General features: G+C 37.9%; 2 protein-coding genes across 3 annotated transcripts; one reads left to right on the top strand and one right to left on the bottom strand.

The window, feature by feature from the left end:
- Positions 1 to 760: 760 nt before the first annotated feature.
- rnf167 (ring finger protein 167) lies at positions 761 to 8262 on the bottom strand. 2 transcript variants are annotated; one of them, XM_085363612.1, is made up of 10 exons: positions 8231 to 8262; positions 5466 to 5596; positions 5270 to 5347; positions 5040 to 5177; positions 4880 to 4967; positions 4667 to 4757; positions 4083 to 4188; positions 3429 to 3522; positions 3172 to 3252; positions 761 to 2988 (listed from the first exon to the last, which is right to left on the bottom strand). In XM_085363612.1, the coding sequence occupies exons 2-10, from the start codon at positions 5568 to 5570 to the stop codon at positions 2576 to 2578; spliced, it is 1194 nt and encodes a 397-aa protein (XP_085219738.1). In that variant the 5' UTR covers positions 5571 to 5596; positions 8231 to 8262; the 3' UTR covers positions 761 to 2575. The 2 variants fall into 2 exon arrangements, with proteins under 2 accessions (XP_085219738.1, XP_085219739.1); XM_085363613.1 differs by lacking the exon at positions 8231 to 8262 and having other exon boundaries at positions 5466 to 6006.
- Positions 8263 to 18278: 10016 nt separating this feature from the next.
- On the top strand, positions 18279 to 23124 carry LOC146624023 (olfactory receptor 52D1-like). The gene is made up of 2 exons (XM_085364874.1): positions 18279 to 19232; positions 22930 to 23124. Exons 1-2 carry the CDS (start codon positions 18279 to 18281, stop codon positions 23122 to 23124), a joined length of 1149 nt encoding a protein of 382 aa, XP_085221000.1.
- The last annotated feature ends 2413 nt before the right edge of the window (positions 23125 to 25537 follow it).

Genomic DNA, 25537 nt, shown 5'->3' with positions numbered 1-25537 from the left:
AAAACATGGAGGAAAGGAAGCTGATTAATATTTACTATATAGGAAAAATATGTTTAATAATGCTGTTTTTTTCACTTAAATTCAACTTGGATCATTAGTAAAACATTATTTTTAATGATTAACTTTAAAAAACAAACAAACAGTGAGGTGGGGGTATATTTTCCCCCTTCTGGAGGACTAGAAGGAGACTGAGAACCAGAAGAGTAACTAACGAAAACGTCAGATGAGAACAGCTCAGCTGATAAAAGCATGGTTTAAATATTATTATAATACATTACTGACCTTACTATATTGCAAATATTTATAAAAGATAGCAGGTGTTCTAATAACAAAGTAACAAAGTCAAAACTTTTCAAGTGGCTTTATTAATAAAATGATCACATCAATAACCATTTGTAAGGAAGATCTACTTAAGTGTTCTCATTTAAACGAACAGTAACACAGTCCTACTTTAATATCATTAACCCTTCCACAAACAAGATCTTTATTGCAGCTTTTCACGGATAGTGTTTCAACATCTGAAAGATTCCCAATCCTGCTTTACACATGGAATTACACTTGACACTATACATTTATTATTTAAGTCTGATAACCTAGGCACAGTCTAAAAAACAAAGAACAAAGAATGAAAAAATGAGTGGGCATTATAATGTTTGAGTGTTTCGGTGAACAGTCTCTAAAACTGAGACATAAAGAGCAAAAAAAAAAAAAAAAGTACAGTACAAAAGATAGTTTAAGTATTTTGTAAAAAGGAGGAGTTTCTATATTTTACAATACAGACTATTGCAAACAAGTCCCAAAGAGATCTTAGAAGTGTCGAGTCTTTTAGTCAGTAATGAAGGAATGTATTGATATGACAGCCCTATTCATTCAGAAACAGATTTAAAAGGTTTCCAGCTGTACGTCTCTTTGAAAAACATCAAGGGCAAAGACCTCACCAAGTTCATCTCAGAAAGTGGAGAATCAAACCACAGCTGCTCGGCTTTCAGGTGCAAATCAAGCATGACTATGCGAGCTTACGTTATCGTTACAGGAGCCAAACATGTGGAAAGCAAGTTATTTTTGATTATTTAAAAAAAATGGCCTGTATTTATATAGCGCTTTACTAGTCCCTAAGGACCCCAAAGCGCTTTACATATCCAGTCATCCACCCATTCACACACACATTCACACACTGGTGATGGCAAGCTACATTGTAGCCACAGCCACCCTGGGGCGCACTGACAGAGGCGAGGCTGCCGGACACTGGCGCCACCGGGCCCTCTGACCACCACCAGTAGGCAACGGGTGAAGTGTCTTGCCCAAGGACACAACGACCGAGACTGTCCAAGCCGGGGCTCGAACCGGCAACCTTCCGATTACAAGGCGAACTCCCAACTCTTGAGCCACGATCGCCCAAGAAAAACACACCGACAGATGTTCACACTGATGAATAAGAGCAGTCTTAAAGACAGCTCGATAAGAGCAGTGTGGGTGGAGAGTCAATCAATCTTGTTCAATTTCCAGACATTTAACACAGACATGTAGATGAAGGCCAGTAGAAGGCAATGCTCTGCTTTTCCTAAAACCACCACCTGTGTCCCAGTTTCTCACATTATTGTTCTACAATTTTTTCTTTTCTATTTTGTTGTATAAAAAATAAAAACAAAAAAAAAAATGAAAGAAGAAAAAACTTAATTACATACATTTAAACAGATTCGAGGAAAAACGCTAAAACACTTTACAAGACCACAACCCCATTACCTTATTCTTATCGCCACCAACAATTTATTGGAGTGTAAACCTGAGTTTGATCAACAAACTGTATAAAGCTAAAAAATAGTTTCCTTAAACTGTCCACAACCGCAGAGTATTAACAATGTAAAAGCAGCAGTAACGTTACATATCTCCTATATTTTACTGTGACTTAATTCAATATTAACTTCTCATATTTCAGAAAACTTGGATGCAAAGTTAAAATGTGTGAAAACAGAACTGGGGGTATTACAATATAAAAAGAAGACAAATATTACCCCATTATCCTTGTTAGAAAAAAAATAAAAGACAGGAATTATTAATTTTAAGACAACATAAATCCTTCATACTCTATACTAATCCTAAACAGAACCTTGCACAAGGTAAGATCCCATCCCATTTTTGCACAACTTTGGCCACGAAGACGTCATCTATGGACATTTCACTCTTGCCTAAAAGGGAATCGGTAAGTGATCTGGACATTTTGTACTGCACTAGTGATCCAGTTACAGCGGACATCATGCTTGAAAGCTAATGGACTACAGTAAATGTGTGGATTTCAGTGGTTTATGCTCAACATTGCACTTGGTAAAACTGACCAACCGCAGGTTCTGCATTTGTTATGACACTTGAAAGAACTCCACTGGTTATTGGGTGACAGATTTTTAACAATCAGCACTAAATCAGTGAACTAACTAACTGTCAAGCTTGCCACAAATCTGAAAACAATTTAATTTTTTTTTCCCCAATAACAATACGTATGAGGATAGAAACTTTTTTTGTCCTTCTGGTCAAACTAAATAATCTCATTGTAGCTAATTTCTGGCCATCAGATCTCCTCTCAGTCCCTACCAATGAGCTGAGCTGTGTCATCGTCAGAGTGGTGCCTGCCCTCTCCTGTGTCATCACATTCTGAGTCTGTGTCCTCCACCGGTGAGTAGCAACCTTCATAACCTAGGATGGGTGAGTTGCAGTGTGCAGGGGAGGTGAGGCACTGGGCGGTAGTTGTGGTGGTGGTGGCTGAGTAGGCCCCTGGGCTTCCTGTGGGTGACCCCGGGTTGGAGGGTCGAAGCAGAGGAGTGCGCTCCGAGTCTGCGTCACCTTCTGGTCCTTCTTCCTCTCCACGTCCTCCAGTTTCTGTCTCAGACTCAGACTCGGACTGCTCAGGGTTGTTGCGGGTAACGCGCTGTTTGCACACTGGACACGTCTTCTTGGTCTGTGTGAGCCACGGGTCTACGCATTTGCAGTGATAGGCTGAAAATCAAAAACATTTTGAGGAACTTATGAAAAACCTACCAGAGGATGACGATTAAAATACTAAACAAGAGTTTTTAAAAGATAAAAAATTCATATTTTAGAAAATAGGATGGGATTAGATGATTGAGCACTTAAAAAAAAAGTTCAGTGCCTCATCAACACAGAATATCAGATATTTACCATGTGAACAAGGCAAAACACGCAACTTGTCCCCTTCTTCATACTCATCCAGACATATTGCACACACATCATAGTCATCCCCTGAAAGAGACTGAATGTTACCAGCTCACATCATTAGACATAAACAGGCATGTAACTCTCAACGCACGTAAAAGTCTTCCCAAATGATTAAAAAAATAAAACGCAGCCTTCAAATTTACCGTCACTTCTTAATATTTAAAAAAATTATTTATTATAATAACAGCAAAAATGGTTACCTTTACTGAACTTGTGTATTGGAATGCGTTTCAGCTGTTCCTTGGACAAACGATTTTTTCTCAGCCTTTTTCTGTATTGTACACATCGTGTAATCTGAAATATGGAAAAAAAAAAGCTCAGTTTTATCGATGGAAAAAAGATTTACAGTGGCGTCTCAACACTTCCCTTAACCCTCATGGCCTGCCTCCCTAAGAAATAACAAATAAATAAATGGGGGAGAACTGCTTAATGCTCATGTACTCATTATTACAAAAAGGGTCGTTTCTCTCCTCTGATGCGTTTGTGGCAGGCTCTATTCATGTGTGCTCTTCTTCATCTGCCCCTCACTTTGCCACACATTAAGCTAAGCTGAGCAGAGAGGCGAGACCGATAAAGTGAAGGTGACATTACGCAAGTGGAAAATAACCAGATTCATTTCTGTAAGTTTAATAAAAGCTGCCTAATAGACATCACTGGGTTTGTTCTTTGTGTTCATGTTTGACAACTATCATTAGATACTAAGAAGCTGGATTAGAATAAACACACAGAGATATGTTGAGCTACAGTTAGGTCACTCTTTTATAACACAAAAAGCCTCTACTACCTCTGGTCTACTTTCATCATGTGTTATTGTATAAACAACCCAGAAAAGATCAATTCATGCATATACTTACGAAAACAACAGACATCACAAGAATGATCAGGCACACTACTCCGGTGAAGGGAATAAGGTAGTAGGAAAGCGGAAAAGGAAAGTCTGGCTTGAGAATCACATACGCCCTACAAGTCAAGAAAAGAAAAAAGTAGAAATATGTTTGTTTCTGCAAACCTAATACATATAAACAGATCTGCCTACAGGTTATACATTTCCATATGTAAATTCTGTAGGCAAAGTGTCTGTACTGGAAACCTTCTGGTTTCCCTTTGCAATCTAAGGTCTGTGGACCAACAGTGTTTGAGGTTGCAGAGCAAAAGAGCGAAAACTTTGCAGAAATTCAATCTCAAAAGCATTTGACAATCACAGATGCAATTTGATTAACAGAATTCTCTTTCTTATTTACCTGCATTAGTCACGTGACATGATAACAAAGATATAAGCTCGCTACAGTGGAAAGTCTGAAAACTGGCCTTTGCCTGAGAAACTAAATCAGCAGCCAAGCCAAATGGTTTCCAGATTGGTACAAATCTAATGCTGACAATAAAAAGTTGGTTTAATCTACAGTTTATGTTTAATATTACTGGTATTGTTCTTCCTTACCCCTGTTCCGGAATTATGTAATTCCTAAGAATGTGCGAGGCATAGTAGCTGGCGAATACAGAGGGAATATTAATCTGTTCTGCAATAGTTTCTGAAAAAGAAAAAAAAATACAAAACAACAGGAATCAGACACACACAGTAGGACAGTACAATAGCAAATATTTATATTTGTAATATTTGTTTTCCCATGTTTATAATAGCACAAATAATTACCATTGCTGTAGTTCATATTGAGCAGAATTTCTGAATAAATGTTGTGAACGATTGCGGCATCGTATCCAGCTTGCTGTGCATTTAAAACCTGAAACAAGTTCCTTACATTAGAGCAGTGTGCTTCTCAGACAACAAATATTCAGTGTTAAACTCTGCTTACCTTTATATCAAAGTTACAGTCATAACGTTTGATGAGAACAACAAATTTGGTAGTTGTGGCATTAAAAGATGGGGGCAGTGGTGGGGGAGGGTCTATTGTTGTGCAAGCATTAGCTGGATGAGAGGCAACCAAAACTCCCTAAGATACAAAGAAAAAAAAAAAGCATCATTATAAAAGAAATCGACCTGCATTTTACCATCTGTACTCCTCCTTCAACACTCAGTTCTCACCATTATTCCATCCTTTGGAAGTGCAGATCCAAACAAAGCAATGCGGTCCTCAAATGTTTTGGTAATATTGCTATAATGCTGTAAATACAATATACAAACACTATAAGAACAGGCAAAAGTTTCATAAGAGTCTGAGGCTCATCTTTCCAAACAAAGGTTACCAAATTATATGATTTAAAACTCCAATTCTACTTACAGCATATATATAGGCATCTGTAGGCAAGGGGAGCAGTATGCTGCAGAAAACCAGTATAAGCACACTCAGTCGAGTTCCCATGCACCGACAGCCAAGCTGCACCATCCTTGGTTACTTACAGTTGAACTAATCTATAAAAAAGAAGTAGTCATGTTGAACTAGAGATTTATGCTTCAGCAGGAAATCTACACCATAGCTACATTGTAACCACAATCCCTTCTGAAACCCAACAAAGTGACCTACCCCATCATCTGACGGGCACCTCCCTACAAATATTGTAGTTGGGTGTGCACAGCCTCCAGCTATTGTGATTGGCCTGTTCAGTACTGATGATTCCTCCTGTGCATTTCTGGCTACCTTTTCAACAGTTTTTATTTTATTTCAGAGAATAACAATCATGATCTAGATATGAGGACAAGTAGTTACAGCATTAATATAAGGACTGTGGCTCCCAACATCCTCTAGCAGATCATTACATGAAGGAACCTTTTAAATACAAGCGCACTCATGCTCACAGGTGTACACACGGGTGCTCACACACACAAACTACACCCTTTTTGGCTCCTACCTCAAAGCACACTGTGCGCTGTCGATCTTACGTGCTGCACAATAATGTTTAGTATTTACTGTGATATTCCCATAGATCATCGTGATGTTGTTTATTATGTTGCTCTTTTTTTTTCTTCTGCTTGTTTTCTCTTTTTTCTTTCTCAACAGGTGATCGATATATGTATTTTTTGTCTGTTTATTTTGTTTATTTTTTGCCCTTTGCCCTTTATCCCCGTCCCTCTTCCCCGCTGTTTTTCTTTCCCTCATTTTTTCTCCCCTTCTTTTCCCCAGTCAAGTCTGTCCCGTATTTAGCAAGTGAAAATAAAATAAACAATAAAAGGTGAATCAAATAGACCAATACGGTAAGGCTGGGATGGTCCATTTGGTAAAGTAAATCCGTTGGGCATCTTTCTTCACCTTTAGACAATAATTCTCTCAAATGTCAGCAAATTCCACAAGGGAGATTGCTGACATTGTTGGGATGGGCGTGATAGAATGAGCAAAGTGGAAAAACTAGAGGAGCGAATATTTTTGCCCTGGGAAAAAAAACAAAAAGAAAAAAAAAAACTGACCAGAACAAAGAATGGAGAAAGAGGAGGGGAAAAAAGTGCCAGAATTTTATTTGTTTCTACTGGATGGCACCGCACATAAAATGTGATAATTAACACATGACGCACCACGCACAAGCATAAAAGCTGGCAGCCATCATGTAGGTTACGTCGCAGGCTCTGCAAAGATTCACCACAGAAATCTATGTGATGCCTTATTATGCAAATTCAAATAGTTCAATCTAAGTAAATCTGTAACCTGATTCATCAACAAAGAATGAAGTAACCCACCATCACGCATTTACACGAACTAGATTGTTATGGAGTAGCAAGACAAGTACTTTTGGAAGTTATTGCCATGTTGTTGTCCTCATTTGACTTCTTTTAACCCAAGCTAATTGGCATTTTCACAAGCAAAGGAGCATGTTTACATAAAACACTTAAGTTCACTGACTGTTTGCAGTTTCCAGAGGTTTGCTTTGTTGACACTCCACTTTTTATCACTTTAACACAGATAAGTAATCTAACCAGTTGTTTGGAAGCTTTGTGATTTACCACTCACATGCAAATCAGAAGAACCACGGATCTGAAGTAGACTACATCTACATATTCTCCACATATCACCCACAAATAAACACCCTTTTACATGGAAAAGTATGAATACGCACAGTATACATTCAAGGCCCTTATACTGGTACAGATGAAAACAAGCCAGTTGACTCAAAGTGTACTCAACAATGCGGAATCTGAATGCACGTACATGTATACGCATACCTTCAAGAAAAAGAGATTTTAAACGACAACACGCTCGCTAGGATGAGGTAAAACAAGTGAGATTCTTTTTAGCAAGATAGTAACATTCCCCAAAGGCCACATATGGTTTGTGTCACTAGTTAGCCATTTAACCCATATAGAATAGAATAGAATAGAATGATCCTTTAATTGTCCCACAAGGGGAAATTTGGGTGTAACAGCAGCAAGAAAGACACATATACAAACAAACAGTACACAAGACACAGAAACATACACAATTTTTACATATTTACATCAATTATACTGTCTCCTGTCTTTCTAACAAAACAGGAATGTAGCAACTTTTTGTCGCTTTTGTTGTTTACAGGAAGTTAGCCTGGTATCTTTGCATAGGCTCTGTCGCAACAATAAAACTCATGACTTAACTATGCAGTTAGGTCAAAGGTCAAAGTAGACTGACTAGCTGAAATGCGATTAGCATACAGTTAAGGTCAGTTTCTCCTTAACTCTGACCAAAGCACAAGTAACATTATCTCATGTGTTTATAGTGTGGGAAGGACATACCTCAGTATTCCGCTAATAAGTGCAGTGGGAGGTTTGTGACCTCACCTGAGATTCTCACATATAACCGTGTTTTTTTAATATATAACACTTATTTTGCTTTTATACTCCCCAATTATCTCTAAAGAGTTAATATTTCCACGACAAAACGACAAACACAGCGAGGATTAACTAAACGTTAGTTGCCGTCTGGCTAGTATTAGCTGACGTTAGATAACAGCTACGATGTCTTCGTAACAGATACTCATATATCTATTGCGCAGCCCATTCACAACGTTTTATAGAGAACTAACAAAACAAAAACCGATGATACGTCGAATAAAGACAACATACACTTCCACCAAGTTGTGTTACCTTACAGCTGCTAGGTTTGTTTGTTATTGCTTCTTCTTCGGTGTCTTCCTCGCTCGTAGTCTAGGTTCTGTTGGTGGTTGGCAGACCAGCGTTCAGCTGCTGTACCGCCACCTATTGGACTGGAGTGTGAAACAGTAGACGGGAGTTTTGCAAGCTCTATTGAGTGTTTAAAACCTTTGGTTACAGTAAAATGAAAACAAAAATCAATTTCAAGTACAAATATAAGATTTCAACATAGAACGAGTGCATGAAACTAAATTCCTGAGTGTGATAATAAATGAAAAAAGATGCTGGAAGTCATCAGCTTTATTGGCCAAATATAGTAATCGGGCTAAGTTTTTATCTTTGCTCTCAGTGTAAATAGCATAGAAAAACAGACATTACAGACAATAGCAAAATGTATAGCATATATGTGCGATGTGCAAAGTGTAAAGGTATTGGAATAAATTATTAAATAAATAATGGATTGCTAACTAGCTGGTTAAGATATCAATAGTATACACGGATCTCACAGTAATGATATTCAAAACAAACTGTGTTAAAGCATTTCAGTCTTGCCTAAAGTGAGGCATGTGAGACATCAAAAAACACTTTACATCCTTTACAATTCTTTGGTTTTAAATTGTTATGTTACTGTGTGGAGAAAATACTCATCAAAGGTCATTACAATCACCGTATGTATTGAAAAAACAACAACAAAAACAAAACAAAGATCCATGCGAATTGTTAGTAATGTAAAGTTTTATAAACAAATTGATCCAATTTTTTAACAGTAAAATTCTTTAATTCAAAACAGCATGAATGTAAGGAATAAATTGTTGCCAGAAACCATTCAGAAATTGTTCTGTGATAGAGATGAATGGCTACAACTTAAGGGGTACAACAAATTCTAAGATACAAAGAATTTGGACTACGAAAAGAACTTTTTCTATATCCACATGTGGCATAAAATCATGGAACAGTTTAATGAGGGAACAGTTTAACAGTGGAATTAATGGTCAAGCATTACTCAGTTTACAAACAAATATAAATAGATTATTTTAGAGGGAGGAATGTAGAGGGCTGATAATCACACAGTGATTATTCAATGTACAAAATGCAATTTTTTTGTCTTTGTTGGTGAAGTATATAATGTTTTATGTGTGTATTGTGTGTAGACTATGTACAGTTATGTTGTACGAGGAAATAAGGTTTTAATTTATCCTGCTTAAGGAAGTCTGCTGCATGTGGATAGTACTTCAGTGCTGCCCTCAAGTGGTAGGATCTCTGTAGTATCACATGCAGTGTTTTTGCTGTTGTCAGTCTGATGCCAGGACCTTATCTTCAAGGGAAATCAGCTGTAGTACAAATAATAACTCCAAGCAAAATAAATAAATAAAGCTTGCATATATACTAGGAAAATGGACCCACTCTCTTTTGTGTAAAAATGCAGCTTTTCACCAGTAGTGTCAGGCTAGTCATAGGAGTATCAGAGCACAGCGGTTATAAAAGAATGACAAAGAATCTACATTTGGATGAGCTTTTGGACAAAAATCAGCAGCTGTATTAAACGTGTCCATACACTGTTAAATGTTAAATTTCTTTCCCTATTTTTACCCTGTTGCTTTCTACGATAATGATGCTGATAGCAGTGATTTTCTTGCTTAAAAACATAGAATCCGTGCATGCTAATAGCTTGCTTTTTGACACTAAGGAAACAAATGACACTGGGGATATGAAATTTTGCATCATGATGGCCCCAAGACTTAAATAAAGCTAAATAAAATAAAAAATAAAAATAAATAAAGAGGAAATTATGCTTAGTTTTAGTTTTATTTGTTAGTTTGGTTTAAAAAAAAACAACAAATATTACAACTTTCCTGATGAGGCTTTGATGGACGTGTTTATTGAGACTCTGAGTGAGTCAGCTGCTTTCAAAAGGTTGAGTTTTTATTTTAATATCTGGACTGTTTTTCCTGAATGGCTCTCAAATGTACGGCTCCATTAATAATAAAAATGAATAAAACTAACACTGAAACTAAAGATTTTCCCACAAGAAAAACTCAAATGAAAGAAGAAAATTCGCTGTGGAAACTAAGTGAGACTACACTAACTTAAAAACAAATAGTGAAAGGGAGATATAAAATGTTTATGAGTGAAGATGGTTGTCTGTCTCTCTGTGATGGACATCATGGTGGTGTCCATGGTGTACCTCGCCTCTCGCCCTACGACTGCTGTGAAAAACAGCCCCCATTCTTCACCACGACCAATATGCCGTGGTGAAGAATGGGAAGGATTTTTTTTTAAATTGATGAGATAAAATGAAAATCGCAGAAAGTGAACAAACGCATGAAGGTTCATACATAAGGTATCGTAATGCACTTAAAGCTTTTTGCACTCTTTATGAGAAGATTGAAGGAACTGTTTTATGAATGTGTTTCTCTCCCTTTTGTTACAGCAACCTGTCTGTGCAGCTTTGTCAGCATACAGCAAAGTCTAAAAACATGATAAAGAAAGCCACACCTCCTAAACTTCTCTGCAGTAAGCTACTTACCTTTGGAGTTATAAGCCCATCACCTGAGATGCAGTCTGCTGTAACAATCCCAGTGGCTCAGGCTCTTAAAGCTCAGTTATGTGCACAGACCCTGACTCAAAGGGGATTAGACACTGACAGTAACTATCGGGTGAAAGCGTTTCTTGAAATTTTGCCATATTGTTTATTTGTTGCAGCCAGAAAACACTAATAATTTCATTTCATTTCATTTATTTATTTATTTCACACTTGGTACAACAGATCAAACAAACCAACCACACTTTCTATCAATAAAGCACTACAACCATGTGTGAAAAGGAGCAGGAAGAAGAAAATATTCTTATTAAACCCTGCCCCCTATCTACAATCCAACTTATATTACAAGTGGGCACCAAAAATCAGGGAACAAACTAATATTAACATTTCTCTCCGGTCCTAACCCAAACCAAACAACAAATTTTGTAAATCAGAATATACCACTCCACATAGTAACAAGGAGAAAAATAAAATTAAATAAATAAAACAAAAAATTATAAAGGATCCTTTTTCAATGAACTCCAATTTCATTCACATTCTTCATATTGAGTTATCGTTTTAAGCACATAACACTTTTTAAAACAATGTAAACTTATACAATTCTTTAAATTATAATGAAGAGAGTTCCACAGTCGTATACCCCTAACCGTTGTACTCATTAATCTTTGTGTTTTATAAATAATTTATTTGTATGTTCTCTATATTTAACATTATGAATCATTCGTATCACTTTCTTCTGTAATAAGTTTAGAGGTTTTATAGTATTCTCATATGTATTCCCCCAAACTTCAACACAGTAACTAAAATATGAGAAAAACAATGAAAAATATAAAATACACATTGTTTTATAATCTAATAAATCTCTTACATTTCCCAAAATATAAATGCTTTTAACCATCTTCTTTCTAATATACTCAATATGAGATTTCCACGTCAAATTTTCATCTACTACCCAAAAAATGAAATTCAGTAACTCTTTCAATCAATTCTCTATCAATGGACATAATGACTTCATCCTCCTTTACACGATTGCCAAATATCATGAATTTCGTGTTTGTCAGATTCAAAGATAATTTATTTACATCAAACCATTTTTTAAATCTTAACATCTCAGAAGTCATAATTTCAACCAAATCTTTCAAATTCTCTCCAGAGCAATAAAAATTTGTGTCATCTGCAAATAAAATAGAATTTAACCTTTTTGATACGTCACAGATATCATTGATATATAAATTAAAAAGTTTAGGTCCCAAAATAGAACCTTGAGGAACGCCACATACAATCTCCAATCTTTCAGAAGTATTGCCGAGATAATGTACATATTGCAACCTATTTTCTAAATAACTCCTTAACCAATTCAATGCCACTCCTCTCACACCATAGTTATACAATTTAGAAATCAAAATAGAATGTTGTAACGTATCAAAAGCTTTTTTTAAATCAACAAATACCCCCACTGTATATTTATTATTATGGGTTGCAGATGAAATATCGTCAATGAAAGTCAACAATGCTAATGCCGTTGATCTATTCTTACGAAATCCAAATTGATTTTCATTTATTAGTTGATATTTTTCAATAAAACTATCAAGTCTTTGCGCAAAGAGTTTTTCAAGCACTTTTGAAAACTGTGACAAAAGAGACACTGGCCTATAATTGTTAAAACTATGCTTATCTCCTGATTTATATAAGGGTATCACTTTTGCCACTTTCATTCGATCAGGAAATACTCCTGATTGTAGCGAAAGATTAAAAATATAGCAAAGAGGAATACTTATACAATCTAAAGTCTTTTTAATTATAACCATGTCTATACCATCACAGTCAGTAGATTTTTTATTTTTAAAATTTTCTACAATTGCTACTATTTCTTTTATGGTAATATAATATAGCAGATATCGCTGGATTTTGTGTTATAAACAATCTTCTGCCATAAAAAATATTTCAAACTGCAGGAAATCAAGTAGAAAATGAAATTTATAACCTGAGGTTTGTTACTGTGTCGTTATATATTACGGAGCAGTGTTGTGTGTACTGTAAATTGCACTTGTGGTAATAAACTGTCTGCCATGAGATGTAGCTTTGGCTATTAATGGCCTTGTGCTCCTATTTTACTGAAAGCATGCAACTTATTGAATTAGATCAGCCATATTATCACGGTTAAAAAGGTTCAGGTTGAAAAGGATTCCCATGGAGGTATCTTCAATTATTAAATGTGATATTTATGGGAAAGTAGTTCTTTTTTTTTAATCCACATTCTGTGTTTTCAGGGGCCCCAAGTCCCCCTTTTGATTGGACTTAATGGATAATCAGAATCAGAATCAGAATCAGAATACTTTATTGATCCCTGGGGGAAATTATTTTTTGTTACAGTGCTCCATTTTAAACCATAAAAAGCCCATATGAGTTAAAATAAACCAAACCTGAACATGAGGCAGAGTATTAGAAGATTTCTTGTTTCAGACCAAATTTGAATCACATTCTTACTAATAATCCAAAGTTAGATTCAAAAAATACAATCAAGCTAAAATGTTTTTGTAAGAATTCACCCTTAATTTAGCTGCAAAAAAAAAGCCCAACAAGTTAACACAAGAAGTTAATTTAATATTACAAAGTCTGCCATGTTACATAGAGTTAGAATGCTAAATTCAACCCTCCACAACAGTGCTTTCTGTTTGCCTCATCCTCTGTCAGGCTTGGTAAGTCATCTGGTATCTCTGACTTCAGAAGTGCAGATACAGTCCAGACATGCTTTCCTCATAGAAAGTGAGACACGCAACACCTAAGAATAACATTGAAAAAGTGTGTATTAGCAACTATACATATACAGTGATGTACTCACATGCTGCACATGAACATTAACACTTACAGGAAGCCTTTCCCACAGCCCAGAGGTCCAAAGAACAACTCTGTTGGGAGGCAAACCTTTCTACATACTCCACTTAGACTGGGGCAAGACCACGGGAAGGATGCAGCCTCATTTAGAGCAACTGTAATTTAGAAAAAAAAGAAAGAAAGAAATTTACTGTAGTTTTAGGTAAAATCCTTTTGCTTTAAGCTTGAAAAACTTCAACCCCTCTTGGTCATAAACTGGGCAGAAAAAAAATCTGCAGAGATCTGCAGAAATACTTACCATTTAGCAGTAAGACAACCAAAAGTGCCAAAACAATCACACGGTAACAAAACATTCTCGCGTCTCTCAGTTTTGCACCAGAAATGACGGTTCGGTGTGGATCTGTCTGTTTCAGTCAGAACGGAGCAGAGGACACAATACGAAGCAGCACACTGGTCACTGGGTTTTATATTATGGAACTACAAGCACTGTTAGGAGTTCATGCTTTCCTCAATCACATTTAAGAAAATTAGATTACTGTGCCCACCTCGTGTCTAAAAGTCATGAGACAAGAATCTGACTTATAAATGTAATTGAAAGCATGCACAAGCCTTCACTGCTTGCTGGCATTAGCACACAGGCCGTCTCTTTCTATGTTAAATGACTGAGAATGCATTCTCCCATAACACATGTATTTCTGTATCTCATTTCAACATTTACTGAAGAGAGTAGCTTGTAAACAACAGTGATTTTTCCTTGCAAAGCACGAATGTTTTCCAGCATATTTGTTTAGGTTTTATTATTTTTGCACACAAGTTCAGTGGAAGTCGGGTGACATGAACATTTGTCAAACCAGTTTTAAAGAGAATGTTTAATCAAATGTAAATTGAATCATAGAAAGTGCAGTTGTCGCCATTAGATCACATTACAGTCTCTTATGCTGTGTGGTTGTGAATAGATCAGTGCTATGTAAAGCTTAAGGGAGCGTGGACTCTGGTCAGGTTAGGTGACAAGCCTAAAAAAATGAGAAGAACTGTGTGGGCGGTATTCTTTAGTGAAGCAGAAGCTTTCGAATTACGGACAAAGATTTAATTTTCCATTTCTCTTGGTTAGAGAGATGAGTTTGGAAGTTTGATCGTCCAAAGTGGTCTTAAAGAAATCAGTGCCTTGCTATGCTGGGCATTTTCTGACTGCCTATTCTCTAATGTGAGCACCTTAAACACAAGGTTCTGCCAACAGACTTTGAGATAAGCAATATCCCTGAGCTAGAACCAAATAGGTTCACGTGTCTCCATTTTTTCTTTTTCTCTTTTTGTGCTGCAGCATCCAATAGCAATCGATTTCTTTGTCTCATAAGCCAGATTACTTAGATGAAGTTTAGATTTTAGTCAAATTAGTTCACAGGCTCCTTTCACCCTGAATTATCTGCACCCTGTATATTCAGCCTCAAAAGAGCTGTAGTAACCCAAACATCTTCGCTTTAGCCAGCAGTTAAAGAGGGTTCACTTTGTTGACACAAAACTTAAAACAGTCTTATCTTAGGAAAAAGTCTCTTTTGAGAAGCCCAAAGCCCACAGACATACACTGTGGCTGATTGCTATTTAATTGGCAGTATTTATCTTTAAATGTCACTAGTAAAGCTGAAGGGGCATAAACCTGCATAGAAAGCTGATCACAGTTTAATTAAAGTTAATATTTTGAACTTTTTGAGCTTTCCCACCATGCTTAGAGTGGAACTAAAGTTTTATATATATATATATATATATATATATATATATATATATATATATATATATATATATATATATATATATATATATATATATATATATATATATATATATATATATATATATATATATATATATAAAATGAATAGCTAGAAATATAAAAGTTCTGCTGTCAGCGTCTTAAAAGTTATTGTTGTATTGCATTATCTCAAAGGTCATGACCCTTTGGACACAGTTTCATCAACGTTGCATCATTTTTTTTCCCAAAGGGATGTCATTACTACTGTTTTCCTCTCAGCCCTCGTCTCCATCCTCCAGGTGCTGTCCAAAGAGGTCTCACCTGTGGCAAAACAGTGGTATCTAATTGCTTTCTAGAGGAATAGAAATACAAAGTGGACTAATGACCTATGATGTGTTTACCTGTTAATGTGTAACTCTTCAGATTTAACTTTTTTTTAGTGGCATCATTGGCAGATGATACCTTGTGTACCCTTCAAAATACACCAAAAAATTATGTAAAAAAATGTAACTCGAATTTAAAGACATATATTTCTGTTTCAATCTTTAGTTTATGGAAACCGAGTTAATAAATCAGGTTTTAAATGAATGTTTTAAACACAAGCTGCTGATATTTAAGATTCTGCAAAGTAAGAATTTCATTGCTCTGCATAACCGTTTGTGTTTTGCTGGGTACATGACAATAAACTTCTTGAATCTTGAATTATGTTTAATAAATATATTCCAAATCGTCATTTTCAGAAACTCTTCAACAACACAGAGTCAGGCATGAATGTATGGAATTCCTTTTAAACGCTTCGCGTGGCCTTAACAAGTTATGATATGAGGGCCAAGTCAGGCTGGTTATTTTTATGGAGGCCTTGCCTAAAAGCTCAGTGGAAAGTGAACACAACATGAGTCCTCCTTTAGCTTCTATAGACTTGATTTTTAAAGGCAATCAGCAAAAGATTTCAGATTTGACTTCTCTTTCACAGAACGGACAGCCTCCTTACTTAAGGTTTGGCTGTTGCAAGACCAGCTTTGACACTGAGGCCTGTTTTGCTATTAGTTTTTGTCTGGTTCTTGGGCACTGGGGACCTTTACTAAACCTTAGAGCACAGAATGCTGGAATTAAAGGCAATGCAAAATTTAAGATGATGAGTGGCTCTGAGCTTCATATGCAGGAGCCAAACTTTTTATTTCTCTGTGTGTAAGGGGGAAATTTGATCTGGATCCTGGCACGACCCGGCGCTGGTGGAAAAATAATAGTGGGGTGATATGTGTTTGAACTAGTAAGTAGTCTAGCAGCAGCATTCTGCCAATTCTACCCAAGGGCTGACTTGGTAAGTAAAGAGAAATGTGAACTCCGATATTATAAGAAGAGCTCAAGGCATGCACGAACATTTCTCAAATTCTTTTGAATCTACACTTACTTTCATTGTGATTCTTTGATAGAAAGTGGTGAAGCTGCTTAATGTGTGCACCAGAGGACATGCACTGATCAAAACTAGAACGGGGATAATAGTGCTGCATGGTCACAGGGGCACCAGTCCAAAACTCCATCTACTAAGTGTTGACTTGTTGGAGATCTTTTTCTCTCTCCCTGTCCAGTCTCTTATAGCATTAAAGCTGTCTAGGAGCCTAGAAAATGTACAGACCCTATCAGCAAACACACAAACACACTCTTACCAAATTTGATTAACAGAAAAGCTTCAGTTTCCTGCTCTTAGCTGACAGGAGTGACACCTGGTGTGGTCTTCTGCTGCTGTAGCCCAGACATGTGGTGCATTCAGAGATGCTTTTCTGCATACCTTGCTTGTAAAGAGTGTTTATTTGAATTACTGTTGGCTTCCTATCAGCTCTAGGCAGTCTTCCCATTCTTCTCTGACCTTTGACATCAACTAGACATTTTCACCCAGCCCTTCTTTTTTCTGTCAACCCTGGAGATGGTTGTGTGGTAAAAGTAGTTCAGCAGCTTCTGAAATCCTCAGAACAGCTTGTCTACCAGCAACCACGTCACATTCAAAGTTACATAAATCACCTTTCTTCCCCATTCTGATGCTTGGTTTGAACTTTAGCAGTCTTGTCCTTGTGTACATGCATGAGCATAAGTGAGTGTATAATATCAGGCTATAGCAACCATACACACACAAACACACAAACACATGTGCGTTAGGTTGTCCACTGCTTATAGGTCAAATTTGGGAAATTAACAATACTTTTAACTGTCAAACTGCTTCATTTAATCAGGCCGACAAATGATTCATGGCGAATGATTGAGCAACGCAAGTAAGAATTAAGACTTCAGCAAGCTACGTTTATGTGTTTTCAAGAAAATGCAGCATAAATGTAAAATACAGCAGAATGGAAATAAATGTCAAGCACTAAAAGCTTTTAAATGAAATGTGCAGTCTCCACTGGATGTGTTGTTAATGTATCGATTAGTCATTTAATATCTATATCTATTTGCAAGACCTTTATGGTATTTATATTATGTGCATAGGAGGAAAGGACAGTTGAAAGGGGTTTGTGAAGCAGAGGGACGTTTTTTTTTCCACCATGGTAACAGGAGAGATCAGCACACCACTAACCCACCCTGAGCTGCGATAAAAGGCTGCCCACTTAAGTAGCGCACTCTGCAGTAAGGAGAGGAGGAGAAACAGGTACAGTAGGCTCAAAATAGCTTCTAAATGCTCTGTATATTCCTGCTCACTGAACCTGTAACTGTACAGCTTTATAACTATGAACTTCAGTGGCAAATCTAGGTTAAACTCAGCACCATAAAATCAATAAATCAACAAATCATGATTGAACACTTTAGAAATAACCGATCATGCTGATATCTTTTACTGTGTCCAGTGTGTATTTTATGTGTCATTAATATGTCATATATTTATTTTGAAGTTCATGTTTTTTTTCTTTTCAGAACTGAACTGAAACATGGACAACACAACTGCAGCAACATTCAAAATGACTGCGTATGCTGTCATGGAAAACTACAAACATGGGCTGTTTAGTGTATTTTTCCTGCTCTACCTCATTACCCTTGTTTTGAATGTACTGCTCATTTCTGTTATACACCAAAACAAACAGCTGCATCAGCCTATGAACGTGTTCACCTGCATGCTGTCCCTTAATGAAATCTACGGCAGCAGCGCTTTGTTACCTGCAGTCATGGCTGTGCTCGTATCAAAAACGCACGACGTGACCGTGAAGTGGTGCATGGCTCAGGCTTATTTCCTGCACACATATGCAAGTGGGGAGTTCTGCATTTTAGCTCTTATGGGATATGACAGATATATTGCGATATGTTCCCCACTCCATTACTACAGCATCATGTCTTATTCAAAAACATGCAAGCTCATTGCATTTACAGGTCTATACCCATTTATTGTTTTTACATCTTTTTACTCCCTTACCTTACAGCTTCGCTTCTGTGGAAAAGTCATGCCAAAATTGTACTGTGTGAACATGGAACTGGTCAAAAATTCATGCAGAAATGCACAGTACATAAGCACTGTAGGACTTGCAATTCTTGTGCTTTTTATAGTCCCCCAATTAGTGATGATAGTTTTCTCTTACACACACATTTTAAGAGTATGTAGGACATTTCCAAAAGAATCTCAAGCCAATGCTTTTAGAACGTGTGTCCCACACTTGTTGTCTTTGTTGAACTACACTATTGCTTCCCTTTTTGAAGTAATCCAGACCAGATTTAACATGAGTCATGTGGCTGTCGAAGCACAGATCTTCCTGTCTTTGTACTTTATCATCATTCCACCCATTGCCAACCCAGTGCTATATGGACTCGGCACTCAGACAGTGAGAGGTTGCATAATGAAACTGTTTATTAAAAACAAAGTCATGACAACAGTGCTAGCAAAGACACTGACTGTGGGTTAGGATCTGATATGCATTGCTTTGGCAATAATTGTTAGAGATTAAAAAACTATAATGACAATGTTTCTCTTTTATCTCTCATCTGGCCAAATGGATATTTATCCGTCTGTGACCTTTAGTCCGATGAAAGCTGATTTGTAAATCTTTTCATATTTGCTTGACTTCACATTTCATAACCATGTGTTAGGGGGGGTTAATAATGTAATTGGTAAATGATACAACAATTTCTCGTATGTGTTCATTTTTCTGTTAAATAAACTCTGAAATCACAATGTAATTTTTATCATTTTAACTGAGATGGAAAGTTTAAAAGCTTCACCTTCAAAACTTGAAGTAAAATCAAATCAAATCAAAGGTAGTTTCTTGTTTGCCTATCTCTATGGGTCTTTTTAAATTTGCTGTTAATTTTAATTCACTTTTAATTTGCTGCAGCGAATTTGATGCACTCTTTTTTCACAAATCTTTCTCCTGTGTGCCTTTTTTCCCCAGATGAAGCATTACTCAGACCATGAAGTAAAAGAAACAAAAGAATTAACAAGGCGAAGCCAATTGTGGGGGGGGGTAGTCTGTTCTATTAGCCTGGCCATTGCTAGTCATGCACATTCATTAAATCAAGTTGATAACACCTATGTCACGTTAAGAGGATATTACCAAGTACTTAAAGGCTTAGAGTGGATTCAAGGAGATTAAAGACCTGATTCTACTACGTGGAAGAAGTGCTGCCGAAATGCTTGAAGAAAAAACTCCATATCAAATCTGTCCGCGTTAACAAAAATGCGTTTAAAAAACACATTTTTGCCACTATTTTTAGCTTCTGTAACTTTGTCAAGTTAGACGTGAGTGGGTAGAAGTTCAAACTGACTGCAAATGGTGGTGAATCACTGGCAAAAATGGTTAGGCATTGAACACAGAGCTCACTACAGGCCAATGTGACAACAAAAGCATTCGTAAATTAACTTTCTCGGGCCCAAATATGATTAACAAAGCTTCCTGACGCAGCTCAGAATAGATGCCGCATGAACAGAGAGTACTGAATTAGAAAATATGTGAGTCATTTTGGCTGGTATGTAACGTCTGGCTGAGTCTGCACGTATGAATAGAGTTTTGTTTTCACTGTTTGCATGTTTCTCATTTTGTAAATGGAAAATTTTTGCATGGAATTGTTTGCAGTAACACAGCCCTTCCCTGGATGAATCCTGAGCCTCATCGCAGCTGTCGCAACATTTTTGTTAAGATGCCTGCAATTATGCAGTGTAATTCCTGTGTTATTGGGCTGGAATTTCACTATTTTTCCTCATACACTTTTAGGAGTATCTATCTATTTTATCCAAAATCTGATGATCATAAATTACTAACTTTGTAATTTGTGTGTGGGAATGTATGTGAATTTTTACTGTTACATCTTATTAGTATTTTAAGTATTCTATCTATTTTATTTATTGAATTTTATTTTTTTATTTATATTTTGATATTGCTAGGGATGATGCAATGATCGGGGACCATTCTTCATTTCGTTGTTCTTGTGACAATGACAATAAAGTTTCTGATTCTGATTCTGATTCTGATTGTAACTGCTTAGAAAATACAAAATGGATACATGCAATTAAGGCACAGAGGAAGTTATGTTGTAATACTTTGGCTAATATCCCCAAATATATGAAGTCCAAGACCCTGTGAGTGAATATGTGTGTGTAGACCTTTTTTGTGACTCGGTTTTGGCCTAACCTAATAACAGAAGCATTGGACTTAGAAATTTACACTCAACAAAAATATAAACGCAACACCTTTGTTACTGCTCCCATTTCCCATGGGATGGACGTAGAGACCTAAAATTCATTCCAGATACACAATATAACCATCCCTCCCAAACAGTGGTCACAAATCAGTCCAAATGTGTGGTAGTGGGCACATCTGCTATATTGAGATAATCCATCCCACCTCACAGGTGTGCCACATCAGGATGCTGATCTGACATCATGAGTAGTGCACAGGTGTACCTCAGACTGCCCACAACAAAAGGCCACCCTGGAATGTGCAGTTTTTTGCGCTATTGGGGGTCTGGGGACCCAGAACCGGTCAGTATCTGGTGTGACCACCATTTGCCTCATGCAGTGCAACACATCGTCGCATGGAGTCTATCAGATTGTCAATTGTGGCCTGTGGAATGTTGGTCCACTCCACTTCAATGGCTGTGCGAGGTTGTTGGATATTCGTGGGAACTGGTACACGCTGTCGTATACGCCGGTCAAGCACATCCCGAACATGCTCAATGGGTGACATGTCCGGTGAGTATGCTGACCATGCAAGAACTGGGACATTCTCAGCTGCCATCTGCCCTGAACAATGTGAACCATGATTCATCCGTGAAGCGCACACCTCTCCAACGTGCCAGACGCCATCGAATGTGAGCATTTGCCCACACAAGTCTGTTACGGCGACGAGCTGGAGTCAGGTCAAGACCCCGATGAGGACGACGGGCATGCAGTTGAGCGTCCCTGAGACGGTTTCTGACAGTTTGTGCAGAAATTGTTTGGTTGTGCAAACCAATTGTTCCAGCAGCTGTCTGGGTGGCGATCTTGGAGGTGAACCTGCTGGATGTGGAGGTCCTGGGCTGGTGTGGTTACACGAGGTCTGCGGTTGTGAGGCCGGTTGGATGTGCTGCCATATTCTCTGAAACGCCTGTGGAGACGGCTTATGGTTGAGAAATGAACATTCAATGCACGGGCGACAGATCTGGTTGACATTCCTGCTGTCGGCATGCCAATTGCACGCTCCCTCATTGCTTGTGGCATCTGTGGCATTTTGCTGTGAGACAAAACTGCACATTCCAGGGTGGCCTTTTGTTGTGGGCAGTCTGAGGTACACCTGTGCACTACTCATGATGTCAGATCAGCATCCTGATGTGGCACACCTGTGAGGTGGGATGGATTATCTCAATATAGCAGATGTGCCCACTACCACACATTTGGACTGATTTGTGACCACTGTTTGGGAGGGATGGTTATATTGTGTATCTGGAATGAATTTTCGGTCTCTACGTCCATCCCATGGGGAATGGGAGCAGTAACAAAGGTGTTGCGTTTATATTTTTGTTGAGTGTAGTTCAGCTCATCTTGTCAGAGTTTAGAACAAATAGCTCAATTGTTCACATCACAAACAGTTGCATTGTTTTAACACGTGTCAGCACTATGATTTAAATTTTCTGTTCAGTCTGTTTTATCCTATATCTGTCTTTAGTTTTTTAAATGTAGCAAACAAACAAATAAATAAGAACTCCTGTGAATGGATGATGAGTCTTATTAGCAGCCAGTATTTTCTATTTATCTGGATACGATTATGACCTCCTTTACAATGAGAGTGAGATGAAAGCAAAGCTGACCTGTTAGAAGTACCTGGAGAACAAATGATCCCGCTGTGTAAACACAGGTTATTACCTCTGATGTTCTAAAGGGGGATACTGTCATGGTCCGGGTGAGCACGGGGTTTTTCCACTCCGCTGGGTTCTACCTTCAGGCAGAGACTCCAATCAGCTTCCACACCTGGTTCCAATCAAGTCACCTGCATATAAGACCAGCATTCACAACAGACCTCTGCCAGATCTTCTGCTAACCCATGTCAGTGCTAGGCTGCGAACCCCTTGTGAGAACCCTCAACTACTGCTTTTCCCTCACCGTGTTTTTCTTTGTCATAGGACCCACCTGGCAGTCACGTTTCCCGAACTACTCTCATCTCCGCCTGGACGCTGGTTCTGTCATCTGGTTTCTTCCTCTCCACCATCGGACTACACCTGCCTGCCTCCCTGCCAAGTCCCTCACTCCACGCATATTCTGGATCCTCTCTGGACACTCCTCACCCGGAACCCCCTGGACACCCCTTCCTCGCATGACACTTTAAACCTGCAACGCGTAAGCCCTAACCTCCATAGCCTAATCCTGCAGCTGTGATTCACTGGACTGCCACTGACTACTTGTCTCTTCTCATTATAGTGACTGCGTACCTCCATCCAAGCCGCTGCCCCTTTTTCCATCCGTGAAATCCAGCACCTAGCCATAGCACTCAGTTTCATGTTCACAGTTTGGCCTCACAGTTCACAGTTCATAGCATTTCATAATTCATAGCATTCATAGTCTCCTGTTGTGTAATTTCACTAGACACTTGTAAATAAAGCACTGTGTTCACGCCCGTTTGCCTCCCTCTGTGTCTGCATTTGAGTCCACACCCACAGCCGGGCCCTCTCGGCCGTAACAGTTACACTGGGAAAAAGGCATCTAAATGAGAATTACAAGTTTGATTTTATGACACTGAGACTTTTGTGCTGAAATCTGGTGAAGTAAATATTGTCTGCATGCAATCGTGGTTGTTTTGCATGTGTAATGTAATGTATAAAATACAGATTGTAGACACAGAGGATTATTAATAAGGAAAACACATAATGAGGGTTTCTTGGTATGAACCAAACATTTTAATATGGAACATGATATAAGAAAAATGCATTTAATCATGTGTGTTTTGACACAGTAACAAGAATATTACTAAGTATAATCGTGGGGTAATATTTGTGGGACCGCTCCTTAATTTCCAGTCGGTAGCAGCAAAATTTGTACTTGCAACATTACTCTAAGTCATGCAGAATAAATGCAATATACATCACAGCAACAACAAAAAAGTCATTACTATTTGAGGCAGTGTGAAACCTGGCAATTCAATTTGGGGTATTCTCTTCCACTCTCTGTTAGCTTCAACTACAATTCAATCACAAGTCCCATTTGAATATCTCCATATGGCCATAGTGCAATACCTTGGCTACACAAAGACAGTGGGATGGAGTACCTGGCATCTGCAGAAGGACGTGGCAAAAAATTAAAGGCTGTCTTTTTTCTGTGCCTTGTGGAGGTTGACTGATTTTTTGTCAACAAAGTTATGTGTAATGACACTGGATTTTCCTACCAACTGTCATGCAGAGATTCACAATGGGCACACGTACAGTGCCGAGCAGTGCTGCTTCTACAAAGGCTTTTTCTCTTCTTTAGACCAGTAGTAGCATACCTAAATAAACAGTTATACCTGCACTAAACAGAGCACTATTCCCACGTGTTCCATTAATTATATATTATGAGAAAACCTGAAGTTTCATGTAAATTGAGCAGCCTCATCATTACTGAGGGAAGTAGAAAAAGAAAGAAAAACACTCAGCAGAGGTTCTCATGTATGTACTTTATTTTAAAAAAAAATGCAGCTACAATATGGCACAGGTGTGATATGTGAGTCACATGGCTGGGTACAATGTTTTAGTCTTACAAAGCATGCTTGCACATTAAACACTTAATAAATACGGTTATTCTGCTTTTTACGGCGCACAATCAGAAAGAAAATGATTCAATTTTCTGGGGCCGTTTGTATAAGAATTAAAAATACACTGTGCCGCTTGTGTGCATGAGTGTGTGTGGGTGAGTAAGGGACTGCGGGTGAGCCGAGGGGTGGAGAAAATGTCTTACAAACAATCAGGTAGACAGCATGCATACAAAAATAGACGACTATTCTGATCGTTCATCTGTAATTTACAATACGAGTTCATTATTGCCAAGCCTTTTATTTTTGTGCCTCTGGTTTGAGGGATAGCTTGCGTTCTGTGTCTTCTCTGACCTCTCTTGGAAAAGTACAATGTACATTCACTATCACTGAGGCACAGCACTTGATTTACAATTTGTATAAGTAACCCAAAACACCGTGTAGTCACTTTTGCTGTAATGTAATATCATAATATCTGTGTGTGTATATATATATATATATATATATATATAGCATCCTGTACACTCGTACAACAAACATACCCATGAATCAAACACACATGCATAACCAAATGTTGTGCACAATGAGCAGCTGCACACAACTCCAGCATAATGTTCAAACAACTCAACAGAAGCAAAGGGACGTGGCCATGCACTTGAGCAATGATTTAAAAACCTCTCTGACAAATTTCTGACATGGAATCAAAGTGCTTATTTGCCATAAACCCTGGGGGCCTATAACTTATTTCATCAAGCCAGGCATCTTTTTTTGCCTTTTGTTAAAGCCCTCATCCTAAAAAGAAAGCGATGAGGCAAATAGGGATAGCGAGTCTTTGTGCTCCTGCAAGTGGACTGCAGTTGAAGGTGTTGTAAAGGAGAGGAGATGGAGAACCAAGAAGGTAAACAATGGTTTTTGGTGCCTTTCATTTCTGTCACTGGGACACCAGCTGTGTGAAGTGCAGACAGAGGTGTTATAGCTTAGTTGTCACCGCCACACCGATTCTCAACAGG

The sequence above is a fragment of the Diplotaxodon limnothrissa genome, linkage group LG10 (assembly GCF_057381915.1).
Source record: "Diplotaxodon limnothrissa isolate DT_005_m linkage group LG10, D_limnothrissa_male_GT1.1, whole genome shotgun sequence".
Taxonomy (NCBI): Eukaryota; Metazoa; Chordata; class Actinopteri; order Cichliformes; family Cichlidae; genus Diplotaxodon; species Diplotaxodon limnothrissa.
Note: the sequence above shows the minus strand (reverse complement) of the source record. Positions and strands in the feature narration are given on the sequence as shown.

Bases quoted from the DNA above. Each gene is read 5' to 3' on its own strand.
- rnf167 (XM_085363612.1), bottom strand. From the start codon at position 5,570: ATGGTGCAGCTTGGCTGTCGGTGCATGGGAACTCGACTGAGTGTGCTT. The intron at 5,178-5,269 runs GTGAGAACTGAG...TTTGTATCTTAG, and splicing joins TTCCAAAGGATGGAATAATG to GGAGTTTTGGTTGCCTCTCA. The intron at 3,523-4,082 runs GTAAGTATATGC...TCCATATTTCAG, and splicing joins TTGTGATGTCTGTTGTTTTC to ATTACACGATGTGTACAATA.
- LOC146624023 (XM_085364874.1), top strand. From the start codon at position 18,279: ATGGACAACACAACTGCAGCAACATTCAAAATGACTGCGTATGCTGTC. The intron at 19,233-22,929 runs GTGGGTTAGGAT...TCTTTGTCATAG, and splicing joins TGCTAGCAAAGACACTGACT to GACCCACCTGGCAGTCACGT.